This window comes from Apium graveolens, chromosome 9 (genome assembly GCF_009905375.1).
Source record: "Apium graveolens cultivar Ventura chromosome 9, ASM990537v1, whole genome shotgun sequence".
NCBI classification, from domain to species: domain Eukaryota; kingdom Viridiplantae; phylum Streptophyta; class Magnoliopsida; order Apiales; family Apiaceae; genus Apium; species Apium graveolens.
The window spans coordinates 118556631-118570521 of NC_133655.1; the positions used below are offsets into that span (position 1 = coordinate 118556631).

Sequence of the window (13891 nt, forward strand, 5' to 3'; positions counted from 1 at the left end):
ACATCATACAACTCTTGTAGATGCATTAGGATAGTGTGAGCATCCATATGCTCATGTTACTTCTGTAGCTCAATGTTCATGGAAGCTAGCATGATGCATTGAGCAACATTTGCATCATCTATCCACTTACGATACACAACATGTTCATCATTATGTGCATCACTAGCAGGTTCAGTAGGCTTAGGTGAGTCAATCACGTATTCCAGCTTCTCAATCCTGAGAACAATTCTCAAGTTTCGAAGCCAGTCAGCATAATTAGGACCAGTCAATTTGTGAGCATCTAGTATGCTCCTGAGTGATAGTGCAGAAGACATAACGTACAAAGTAAATCTGTAAATGATAAACACATAACAACACTTAGCAAATATTCGATTTCATTTCAAAACACTATATGAATCGGGTCTTTATTCATAAGTGGCTCCCACTAGTTTATCTAATTTATTCAACCCCCTACGTGAAAAATTAAGCATTCATAATGCTAGTGGGAATAGGGATCCTACATTCCATTACACAACCCCGGCTGTGGCACGAAATGCCATGTAATGTTCAATAGGCAGACAACTCTTGTCAATTACATCTAATGTTATTCCCTAATCAAACTTTAGCCTCTTGAATAATTGAGTCATGGCTGTGGCATGACAAACTCAATATTCTAAGTCAAGTCTAACCCAACATTCCGTACAATTGAATCAGTCCCTAAAGGCCCACGGCTGTGGCACGTAACGACCTTTAGATTCTTATTCAATGTACACATCTCTATGTAATAGACAAGTATTTCTTATTTCGAAATCAAAGCCCTCGGCTGTGGCACGAAACGATAATGATTTAAAAATAAGAACTACTTTCTATCATGTTGGAAGGCTATGACCGACACAAGCCCGTTGTGTCATTGGCCAATTACTACTTGATATTATTTAATTTTAGAGGGATTATATTACGTTACAATCATAATCATATTATAAAGAGATTCTTCCTTTTAAATTAAATATTTCAAATCAATAATCAATAATCAGATGATTCCTAGATCGGGTGGAGCATTGTCAAGAGGCGTCACTTAATAACCCTTTCTTACAGATAGAAATATGTTGTTGACAGAATCATCCTTTCTCTCATATCGAAAATTCATATTCAATTACGTGTTTCACAAACACAAGAATCTCATGATTGTATTCATAATATTGTTCTTAAGGTTATGAAACAATTCACTACTAGAAAATCAGCATTAGACATCGCACATTAGACATCAGTCAGAAAAGTCACTGATGTTAAAAGCTTTTTTTACATCACATAAAAAAAATTGATGTCTTTTTGGTATGTTTACATCAGCTTTTGAGTAAAATGATGTCTAAGTTGTTCTTTTAAAAACTACGTCACATCAGTTAACATATAAACCGATGTCCAATTTCTTTTTAACATCGGTTGACATAATAACCGATGTCTAAGCTCAATTTTAAAAAATTAGAGCCCGCTGCTTCTCCCTATTGCTCCCCGCCCTTAGCCAAATTCCCCCCCCCCTTAGTATATTTCCCTATCCCGCCTATTCACTCATTCACTTTAATAACATTATAACATAAAATTAAAAATAAATCAAAATCAAAACAAAAACAAAAAATTATAATCTCCACAAAAACAAAAACTCATTCACTCTTCCCCCTTTCTCTCTCGACTGCTAAACCTAGAACTCTCAAATATATGCTTACTGTCTTTCCCCCTTTCCGATTAGACCTTGAATCTCCAATTAAACCTCTCAATTTCTTCAACTTTCTAAACCTAGAACTCATTTGTTTCAATTTTTGTGACAGATTCGAAGATTAAGGAGTTAAGTGTGTTCATTGAAGTTTAAGGTGAGGAGTAGAGTTTCTTGGAGCTAAATCTTGTAGCTAAGGGTTTATTAAAGCTTAAATCTCGGAGCTAATTAAGTTGGATTTTGGTCTTGGAGTTTGTTGCTGTGTTTTTTGGGATTTCGGAGCTTGCTTTGTTAGGTATTTTCTTCTTTACATATCTATTTATATATGTTTGGGCTGCATGTATATATTTGTGTAGTTGTATGTATGCATGTGAAATTGAAATGTGTAGTTGTTGCATGTGTAGTTGTATGTGTAGTTAAAATACAGATTTACATGTAATAACAAGTGCTTGTATATATTTGTGTTTGTGTTGTTTGTAAATATATTTGTGTTTGGGGCTTGTTGTTGTAAATAGCATGGTTTATGAGTGAATATAGGAATTTTATATTGATTATACTAGGTAGTAAATGTAATATAGTATATAGTAAATTAATATATTATTTGATAATCAGGTAGTTTGAGAATAGCATGGACAAATCTTGGATTTTCAAAGATAGGGACACACTTGACTATGAAATCGGGGTAGAAGAGTTTTTGATATTTGCCGAGGAAAATGCTAGTGATCCTAAAAGAATCCCCTGCCCCTGTAAAAGATGTGCTAACTTCAAAAAATTTGCAGTTAAGATTATCAGGGGACATTTATATGAAAATGGTTTTAGTCTGGGGTACCTTGATTGGATTTGGCATACACAAGGGTCTGCAAGTAGGTCATCAGTTAATAGAAATGCTCCGACCCCTGCATCTACGCCTGCCCCTGCACCTACGTCTGCCCGCGCACCGGTACCTTCCCCTGGCCTTGCATCAGAAACAGTCAATGTTTGTGATGCTGCATATAATTCGAGTGAGTACAATAATGAGTCGTATCAGTTTAGGAGATTTGTGGCTGATGCTGAACAGCCTTTGTATGAGGGTTGTGAATGTACAAAGTTGGAGTCGATGCTAAAATTGCACAATTGGAAAGCTAGGTTCGGAATTAATGATAGTGCCTTTAACGATTTGCTGTCTACCGTTGGCTCTCTCCTTCCTAAGGACAATGTGATGCCACCTAATGCATATGAAGCCAAGAAAACCTTATCCGACTTGGGCCTAGAATACATAAAATATCACTCATGTCCAAACAATTGCATACTGTATCGGGGGGTAAATGTTGATGCTTCCGAGTGTCCTAAGTGTCGTTTATCTCGCTGGAACTTAGGAAAGGATGGTAAAATAAGGATTAATGTTCCTGCTAAAGTAATATGGTATTTTCCAATTATACCGAGATTCAAACGGATGTTTAAATCTCCTTCTACATCTGAACTAATGACCTGGCACTCAAAGCAGCGAATAGAAGACGGAAAGATGCGGCATCCAGCCGACTCTCCTTCTTGGAGAAATATCGACTATAGGTGGCCTGCCTTCGGTAGTGATGCACGAAATATTCGTTTGGCGTTGTCTGCAGATGGTATAAACCCACATACTAACGGTCTAACCAACAGATACTCTTGTTGGCCAATAGTATTAGTGACTTATAATCTTCCTCCGTGGTTATGTATGAAGAGGAAATTTATGATGCTAACAATTTTAGTTTCCGGTCCACATGAGCCTGGCAATGACGCTGACATATATTTACAGCCTTTAATCGATGATTTAAAGAAGTTGTGGGAAGAAGGTGAACCAAATGTTTATGATGCATACACCAAGTCATATTTCACTTTAAAAGCAATTTTATTGTGGACAATAAATGACTTTCCTGCATATGGAAATCTGTCCGGATGCGTTAATAAAGGTTATATGTGTTGTCCAGTATGCACTGATGATACAGTTGCCAAGTATTTAAGCCATAGCAGGAAGATGTGTTACCAAGGCCATCGGCGTTACTTGGCTAGGAATCATCCATATAGGAAGCAAAAGGCCGCTTTTAATGGACAACAAGAATTAGGGCAGGCACGTCAACCTCTGTCTGGAGAAGAGATTTTATTGCAGCAAGATAAAATTAAATTTTAGTTTGGGAAGGAAGTAAGTAAGTCAAAGAAGGTTGATTGTCCATGGAAGAAAAAGTCGGTTTTTTTCGAATTAGAATATTGGAAGTTTCACCATGTCCGTCATTGTTTAGATGTCATGCACGTCGAGAAGAACGTGTGTGATAGCTTGATCGGCACACTACTAAATATGAAATCTAAGTCTAAAGATATTGAAGCTTCTCGTCTTGACATGATTGACATGGGGGTTAGGGCTGATCTAGCTCCACAAAAAGGAGAAAAAAAAACCTACTTACCCCCTTCGATTTTTAATTTGTCCAAGGCAGAAAAAAAGAAAATGTTTTCATCGTTAATGCACATGAAACTTCCTTATGGACACGCGTCGAACATTAAAAACTGTGTTTCCATGGAAGAATTAAAGATGTTTGGGATGAAGTCCCACGACTGCCACATCTTACTCCAACAACTGCTTCCTATTGCAATTCGTGCGGTACTTCCAAAAAAAGTCAGGGTCACCATAATTAGGTTGTGTTTCTTTTTTAATGCTTTGTGCAGCAAAGTTGTAGACGTATCGAAACTAGATAAATTTCAATCAGATGTAATAGTAACTTTGTGTGAGTTGGAAAAAATCTTTCCTGCATCATTTTTTGATATAATGCTACATCTGATAGTGCACTTGGTTCGGGAATTACGGTTATGTGGGCCGGTATTTTATAGATGGATGTATGCATTTGAGAGGTTTAATAAGGTGTTGAAGAGTTACGTACGCAACCGTTATTACCCCGAAGACTGTATAACTGAATGCTATCTGGGAGAAGAATCAGTAGAATTCTGCCAAGAGTTTGTCAAGCAAGCTTGCACCACTGCTGGTCTTCGTAAAGATGAAGGCAAGTTAAGTGGTCCATTATCTGTTGTGACAATGAAATCAATCGATGAAAAAGAGCGGGATGAAGCTCATTTACATGTTCTTCTAAACAACATTGAAGTACAGCCATATATTTTGTAAGAATTTATTAATTTTATGGTTGTTCAATTAATATATAAATTATATATTTACTGGCTAGTTAATGATTATATAATTTCTGTTAGAATGCATAAGGAGTATCTAGAGGGAATCCATCAAGGAAAAAAGAAAAGTGTTCATTGGCTCTTGAGAGAGCACAATCGCCTTTTTGCCGATTGGTTTCTAGAAAAAGTTAGTATTTTTATAGTTTCATTTGTGCCTAATTTATTTGCTCAGTAGTAATATGGAATTTAGAAGTATTTTGTTTCTGAAAATGTGTAGGTTAATAGTGAAATGGAGGAGAATCCTGGAGGAGTTTCAGAGACAATAAGATGGATAGCCGGAAAACCATCATTTTCAGTTTTGACTTACGAAGCTTATCTAGGAGACGGGGTCCGATACTTTACAAAAGAGCGAGATGGTGTAAGGGTTGTTCAAAACAGCGGAGTGTCTTTAGTTGCTAAAACTGTCCAAGTGTCTAGCGCTAAAGATTTGAACCCTGTAGAAAGTGACTTGACAATTTACGGTGTTATCTTAGAAATATGGGAGCTAGATTATCATGCATTCAAAGCCCCGTTATTTTTATGTAATTGGGCAGATAATGATAAGGGAATTAAGGTGGATGATCTTGGGTTCACACTTGTCGATCTAAGTCGACAAGGCCACAAGAGAGATAAATATGTGTCTATGGATCAAGTAAAGCAAGTTTATTATATTGAATATCTGGTGGATGCCAAGTGGTCCGTTGTATTAACCTCTACAACTCGAGAGTACCAAGATGTGTATAACGACGATGATTTAGGAGACACAACCATGTAAAATCCCCCATTCTGCTGCCAAATTCCTATATGTGATGTCGGTGAAGATGTTGAAAAAAATATTAGAGAAAATATTAAGGGCACTTGGGTTAAGAAGTGACAATATTATTTGCAGTCATGTATCTCCTGTTTTGTAACTGTTTAGCATTGTTTATGCCTAATGATATTATTTGAATTTTCGTATGTTTATGACTGTTTATGAATGCATATAGTCATCGTGTCTGACTGTTTATAACTGTTTATAACTGTTTATGTATGCATACTTCACTAGTTTAGTTATGACTGTTTATAACTATTTATATATGCTTGTGACTAATGAAAATATGTTTCATTTTCAGATTGAAAAAGATAAATGTCAAATAAAAAACAAATATCTAAAGTACAAGACAAGTCAGATGAGGAGGTGGATAAAAGCTTGGAGCCGGAAACAGAACCTCAAGATGAAAATGTGGATTCTATGGAAGACATAAAGGCAACAGTCACTACTTCCGAAACTACAAAGAAAAGGTATGGATCTGCCCGAGGGGTTTCCGCTATGCACAAAGTGGTGGTGAGGAAGGCGCAGGGCAAGAAAGCAAAGGTATCGTGCAATGCACATGGAGTTCCAGTCGGGAATGCAAGGCACAGTCTACAGTCCTACATCGGAATGTTGGCTAGGACGATGATTCCGATTGATTATCCTAACTGGTCAAAGGTACCCAATGAACTAAAGGAGAAAATATGGATCAATGTGAAGGTATATAAATAAGCAATTTCTTATGCACATTGTAAATTTTGCATTTTCTTGTACTCATGTAGAGCATAACATTGGTTTCAGGGGACATTTAAAGTCCCCAAGCAACTTCAGAAGGGGCTGATCAGGTCTGCAGGAGCAAAGTGGAGAAATTTTAAAGCAAATTTAACAAGGGATTATGTTAAGCCGTATCTTGGATAGAAGAAGAAACTACGAAAGCCTCCAGTGAAGTATGCTTTTGTTGGTAAGGAGGCTTGGAAAAATTTTATTGCTGAAAGGACTACCTCGACATGGAAGGTATACGCGAAAGAGATCGATCGTGTGTTTATATCTGTGTTTTATTTATGTTGTGAACTGATATTTTTATGTATTACAAATATTTTAAGAAAAATAGCATGCTAATATTATTTAAAATGTTTGTTGTAGTCACTTAGTGAAAAACAAATGGAGCGGGTGAGCAATCGAAAATATCCTCACCGCACATCTAGAAAGGGTTATGTTGGATTGTTGGAAGAAGAGGTAACCTCTGTTTAAGCATTGAACTTAAATAGTTGCATTCTACATATATTGTTGTTTTAATATTTTTTGATTTTAATTAGCAAAAGAAAGGAACCTTGGCTCTCGATGAAGAACCTGATCGGGCTCTTATGTGGCACAAGGCTCGTAAGGGAAAACTTAATGATGAGGAGGTTGATCCAGAGCTAGCTGAAATAGGGAAAAGAATTGTGAGTATTTAACAAGCAACGCTAATTTTTTTAATGCAATTCAATTCAGTTCTAATTTTAATATTTTTATGAGGAGGTTCATTCAGTTCTGATTTATATGTTAACATTCTCATGACAGGAGAATTTACTAGAGCTGCAAAGTAAGGGGGAATTCATTCCTTCTGGGAGTCAAGATGTGTTAACTACGGCCTTGCAAACTCCCGAACATTCGGGGAGGGTTCGAGGAGTTGGAGGCTTTGTTAGCCCATCAATTTTCTTTAATTTACCAAATGGAAAAAGAAGTAGAATAACCAAAGCTGAGCTGTTGGCCCGGGATTGTGAGAGGGATGCAGAGTTGGAGAAGGCCAAGCAAGAGATGGCGAAGGAAATGGAGAAGACAAGGTAGGAGTTGGCTAAACTGAAGGGCTTACTCAATAAAGCAAATATTTCATCTCCTCTGGTTTTGGAAAAAGCAAGTTGTGATGCTCAAATAGTTGATGATCAAATGGATCCTTTTCCACGAGAGAATAAGGTAAAATAACAAGCACATTTATTTAATTTAGCTCGACATTATTCAAACATTCGTCATAGTTACTCGTTAAATATATATATGTGTGTAGGCTGGTCCACAAAAATGTGAGTTGGCTGTGGGCACAATAGAAAATAAGGTGGCATTTGGCTTGTTGTTTGACGATGATGACATGAACAAATCTATTCACAGATTGCCAATACAGCCTGGTTGTGCTCGTGTCTCAGTGGATGGGCCAATCCAAGGACAAGCCAAGATTCCTATTCCGGTAGTCGGTGAGATTGAAACAGTAGAACAGGCTGTTGGCTCCTACGTCTCATAGCCCCGCGACTTAATCATATTCCCAGATGCCCCTGGTACCGCGGTATATATTTTTACATCTTTGTTTTATTGGATCTCACACTAATATATTAACTCTATATTTGTTTTAATAAATTTGATAATATTTTCAAAAAAGTAAAAGGAAAGGGAAGGATCCTTTAACTGATTTGCATAAGGTTCAGTCCTTATTTAAGAATATGGAAATCAATAAAAATGTTCCGAAGCGCTTTCAGTTGTTGTATAAACATGCAACGACATTCATGAAGTCCACTGGAAACTCCATTCAAATCCCGTGCGATGCGGAGGTGTTTGGTGTTGAGAAAAGAATTTTCATTTTGCATGAAAACATAATTGCTTTGCTTGAGTTTAAAATGATTGGCCAAGCAGCAATTTCTGCATACATGGCGTGAGTAGTATAAATTTTTTAATTATTGTCTTGTCTTCTTGTTGATAATTTCTGCATTTATATTCTTGTTTTTTTTATAATTTCATTTTATTTGCAATGCAGATACTTGCATTGCATGGTTTGTGAAAATGAAAATTTGGAGCAATTTGCTTTCTGTGATCCCGGAGTCTCGTTTACCTTGAACAACAATTTTGAAGATAATTTGGTTAGTCGATTTAAAGAGGGTAATCCTGATCGTCTCTTTTTTATGCCACATAATAGCAAGTAAGTACATAAAAAATGTCTCCAGATTTATTATAAATCGCTTTATTTATTTATAAGCATGAAATTCAAAATGATATGATTCTGATATTAATTCTGTTTATTATAAATATTTATAAAAAAAGCTGCCATTGGATATTGGTTGTGATTTGGGCGGGCGAGGTTTTCATACTCAATCCTCTGCCTCGTTCAACTACCTATCCCGAGTTGGAAAAAGCAATATCAAGGTGTTTGCATTTAATTTCGAGTGATTATTTTCATTATTGAGATATCAATCAATTTGTGTTATTGATACTGCTAAGATGACAGGGCTGTGATTGCGTTCAATATTCAGGCCGGAAGGGGAAATAAAGCACCGACTATCAGATATGTTACCGTAAGAACCAGGGGCATTAATTTACTTATTAGTCAAAGTTTTTTCGGTTCGATAGGGGCATTAATTTACTTATTAATTGGTCTGAATTTTTTGGATTAAATAGGGATGCCCCAAACAGCCCGTTGGAACTGAATGCGGCTATGTTGTTATGTGGTATATGAAACAAATTGCCATGGATAATGAAATGACATTTGTCAAAAAGGTATATTTTTTTGCTTAATTCATTCTTGATATAACTGGTGTACATATAATTTGTGGTAGAATTCATTGTTACTAATTCCTGTGTGTTACACTTTTCAGTGGTCGAAAAAGAATCGAAAGGTGACTGTTGCCAAGGCTGAGCTGGACGAGGTTCGATGTGAGACTCTTAGCCATATCGAGTCCTTCTGATAAAAAGGCCTAATCTGCAGCTCCTTTATGTAGACTGAATTTGTAAGAATTTGTAAGAGCTACTAGTGGTTTTTGTTGATAAATATAATGGGGGGACTTTAGTTGGTAAATTTCTGTTTGGGATGAACTATGTAAATGATCGATGGTGGATGTCTAGTACTTGCTATTGCAGTTATGTACTTTGTTTGGATTATAAAGTTTGGTTGGTGGTGGATATATGTACGTAATTGGTATAATCTATGGTAAATTAATGAATGTATGTTTGTTTTTGCGTTTGTTTTGGTTTGGTTAGTTTTGGAATGGTAAAATGGCAGTTGGTATGTTTTTGGATGACTCTTGTTTGGGTGTTGGGCATTTGATTAAAACAGGGGATTCATGAATAAAAAAAATAAACAAACATCACTTCATGAACAAAATAACTGATGTAAAATGTAGTTAAATAAGACATTTCATTCAATAAACTGATGTCATAAGCAGGCACATATATCAGCTCACAAGAAATGACTGATGTAAAACAATATAATAGATATCACATTTTGAAAGAACTGATGTTAAACACACGCAAAGACATCGGTTCCATTAAAAAAAGAAAGGTACGACATCGCTTCTGATAAAAGACTGATGTAATATGTTAAGTTACACATCAGTTTAACAAGTTTTTCGATGTTAATGTATCATATTGCTTTATATGTGATAAGTTTAAAATGATATACATGACATATGAATGAATAACTGAAACCATAGTGAAGGTATACATTGAAGAAAAATACATCACATTGTTAAGAAAAACGATGTCTAAACTGTGTATAGACATCGACTAATAAGCGATGTGTAATGCACCTACCTTTCTCATCGCATGCAAAGACATCGCTTGGATTTTAAATAGACATCGGCTAATAAGCGATGTCTATCGACAAATTTCTAGTAGTGATTTCACTATACTAGGTTGTCTAACAAACGCCTTATGTTCATTTAAGTTCACCTAAATCTATCATCGCATGATAAACTAAGCATATATCACATATATCAAAATGAATAAACATCAAGGTAGGCATGTTATATTATCTAGCACATTAGTCTAAGCATTATACATCTCTATGTATCACATGAAGCATTTAAAAGCAATTAAAAACTGTCAAAAATAGCTTTAAAACACTTCATGAAAATATAAACAGTTCAAAACTTTTATATAAAATAAAATTGATCACTCCATTAGATCCGTCTCGGAAAAACGAATCCAACGGTATATTGCACGCCTAAAACGGAGTTACGAAACTCCCAGAAAATCAATTTTAATGTAAACAGTCGGGCTGTAACGCATTACAGGAACGCGTTACAAGCCCTATAACGCATTCTGGTGATGCGTTACAACCCTTTTAACCAATTAAAAGGTGTAACGCATTCCGTGAATGCGCCACAGGGTGTAACGCATTCCCGGAATGCGCGACACCCCTTTTTTTTTCTTTTGCAGCAGCCGCCGTCTTTTTCTTTCTCGGTTGCCGTGCCTGACAACTCACCTGTTCTTTCTTTCCGTGCAATCACAGACAGCATGCAGACAAGCAACAGATGTACATATATATACTTACAAATAATATATATATATATATGATTTATTTAATTACGAATTTAATTGTAAGAACTTCAAAAATTCATAATAAAAAATCTATACATCATAAAATTATGAAAAAAAATACCCAGACGATCTACAACACTTGTAGAACCCAGATCAACATTCAAAATTATTCTGAGAAACGATTTCTCATCAGACAAAATTAATCCATGATATAACTTGTAAAAATCATAATTAATTCATACAATCACATAAAATTTTAAAATTTTTACCACAGATCTATATGCATATAACCTATACTCTGATACCAATATTGGATTTTAAACGCAGCGGGGGCATGGAAAAACACTTTTACACACATAAAATCCAAATAAAAGCATATAAATCGTGGTAAAAACATAGGGAACGAATACTAACCTTTAATATGCGATCCAAAAGCAACGATCGGAGATCCTTAGCAGCTGCTCCTCAAACGTGAAGCACTCCACCGGTATCCACCAAGAGAACGACGTTAAGGAGGAGGAGGAGGTGGAGAGAATTGGGTTTTATAAAACTTTTGGGTTTTTGGGTTCAAATGAAAATAGGGTCTATAATAGTATATTTATAGGCAAAATTTTCAGCTGAAATTTTCCCATAAATAATATTATTATTATCCCATTTATTATTCTCATTAATAATTAAAACACCTTTTAATTATTAATTCTTTTTCTAAACACTTTAGAAATAATTCTCTCTCTTGATTTAATTTCCAAAAATTAAATCCTTTAATTAATAATATTAAGAACTTTTCTTAATTAATTTATAATCAATTAAATCTCATTTAATCAATTATTAAATTTGCCAATTATTTATTTATTTCATAAATAAATAATTATCAGCCATTATTAATTAATTTCTCCACCATTAAATCATTCTCTTTTTATGGTGTGACCCTGTAGGTTCAATATTAAGCCGGTAGTAGAAATAAATAATAATAAAACTATTTTATCATTATTTATATAAATTCTCTAATTTATTAAATATGATTAATTAATTAATCACATTTATTCTACATCGTGAGGGATACTTCTCAGCATATCGCGACTATCCGGATAATATGAATTCACTGCTTAGAATACCAAGAACCTATTCAGTGAATAGTTACCATACAATAAACTCCTTCTACCCTACAATGTCCCTATTAAATACAAGGCATGGATCTCGTGTCAAGCCTATCTAATTCAATCACTTGCTTACCATTTACTATGCGTAGTTCTATGCAAATTAGAAACTCCTTTCTAATTTCATTCACTCTGGCCAGAGATTCCTGAACTAGCATAAGTGGATCAGCCTTGAACATTCGCTTTCTTCACTGGAAGGGGTAGATCCTTTATTGATCATACACTATCTTCGTGTACAAATTCCTATACCCAGTAGAGCCCTAATTATTGTCCCTGGAGACTAAGAACTAAACCAAAGCATAGTTCAGTGTACACAAGATGACTATGACGACCTCAAGTCTAAGGAGACTTGTACAACTATCACTAGGTGAACAACTGCTGACACGTGAGTGAACTCCATCAGTTGTTCAGCTGGGCGAGTCATGTTCAGTGAACTTATTCTATAATAAGCACCTACATACTAGCTATAGTGTCACCACACAAATGTCTATGAGAACAAACATCCTTCATAATGAAGCAAGCATAGTATGTACCGATCTTTGCGGATTATTAATTACCAGTTAGTAATCCTACGACCAGGAACTATTTAAGTTTAGAGTTATCATCTTTTAGGTCTCACTATTATGATCTCATCATAATCCATAAAAAGCTTTACTCTAAACTATGGTATATCTTATTTAAACACTTAAATAGATAAAGCTCGTAATAAAAACAAAACAAGTCTTTTATTACTATCAATGAAATCAAAATAGATTACATAAAAGTTATTCCTAAATCCTCATACATGATTGGACTTAGGACATATTCCTTTCACATGGAATCATCAAAACACTCAAATAATCACGTTTGCAAAAATTCATATTTTATTCACTAAATAATTCAAATTAAAATAATTAAATAAGAAAAATACCTTGATTCCTGGGCAAAAACTGATGATTGATTCAGAAAGAAGATTTCGAGAGCTTCATTTTGATATGCTGCACGCCCGAATCGGAGTTCGATGACGCCTTCGTTCGTACGATTGATTTTCAGGAACGTATCGGTTTCTAGGGTTTTTCTCTGTATTTACTGTATTTTTACTGGTTACAAATGAATAAACAAAATAAATGAAATAAGAAATAGGCTATTTATATTTACAGAATATTAGTTCGTTCTGGATCGTTTTGGATCGATAAATTAGTTGCTTAGCCGCTAAGTAACTGCAAAACGATCCAAAAATAGATTACTTAACCGCTAAGTAACTATAAAAATGATACAATTAATACCAGCATCGGATAATCATCAAAACCGGGCTGCTTATAAAACACTATATACGAAAATAATGTAAAAAATATCCCGTCTCTCGAGAATACGGGTTTTGTTGATTTATCGAAATGGTTATCGTATCGAATATCTTGTGTCGGGCCGCGCACGCGTCAAACCGTAATCCGGATCGAAAATGTTAAAACACGAAAAATGTCCGGAATTACCAGATTAGGTTAGGAAGGAGTTTTCGGAAGAGTTTCGGGTTGGAAAAACGCAAAAATAGTTGAAGTCGGACGATTCCCGGCTTTATAAAACAGTTTTGTAATTATACAGAAAATAATTTTTAAACACATAAATTATTATAAAATCATTTAACAATCCAAAAATTACCAGAAAAATATCACAATTATCTATATTTTATTCTGCACATATAAATATTAAAATACTTAAAGAATATCACATATAAACACCCAAACATCAATTCCACTTATCATATAATTCACTAAGATTCACATAAAATCACATAAACAACTCCAAATAATAATACTACTAATATTTGAAAATATG

The 13891-nt window shown here is 34.9% G+C and overlaps 1 protein-coding gene across 1 annotated transcript; it reads left to right on the plus strand.

Moving 5' to 3' along the window:
* Nucleotides 1–2315: 2315 nt before the first annotated feature.
* Nucleotides 2316–3833, plus strand: LOC141685518 (uncharacterized). The gene has a single exon (XM_074490612.1). It carries the CDS (start codon nucleotides 2316–2318, stop codon nucleotides 3831–3833), a length of 1518 nt encoding a protein of 505 aa, XP_074346713.1.
* Nucleotides 3834–13891: the final 10058 nt, after the last annotated feature.

What these genes read in the sequence shown, in the direction of transcription:
- LOC141685518 (XM_074490612.1), top strand. Translation starts at nt 2,316, where the DNA reads ATGGACAAATCTTGGATTTTCAAAGATAGGGACACACTTGACTATGAA.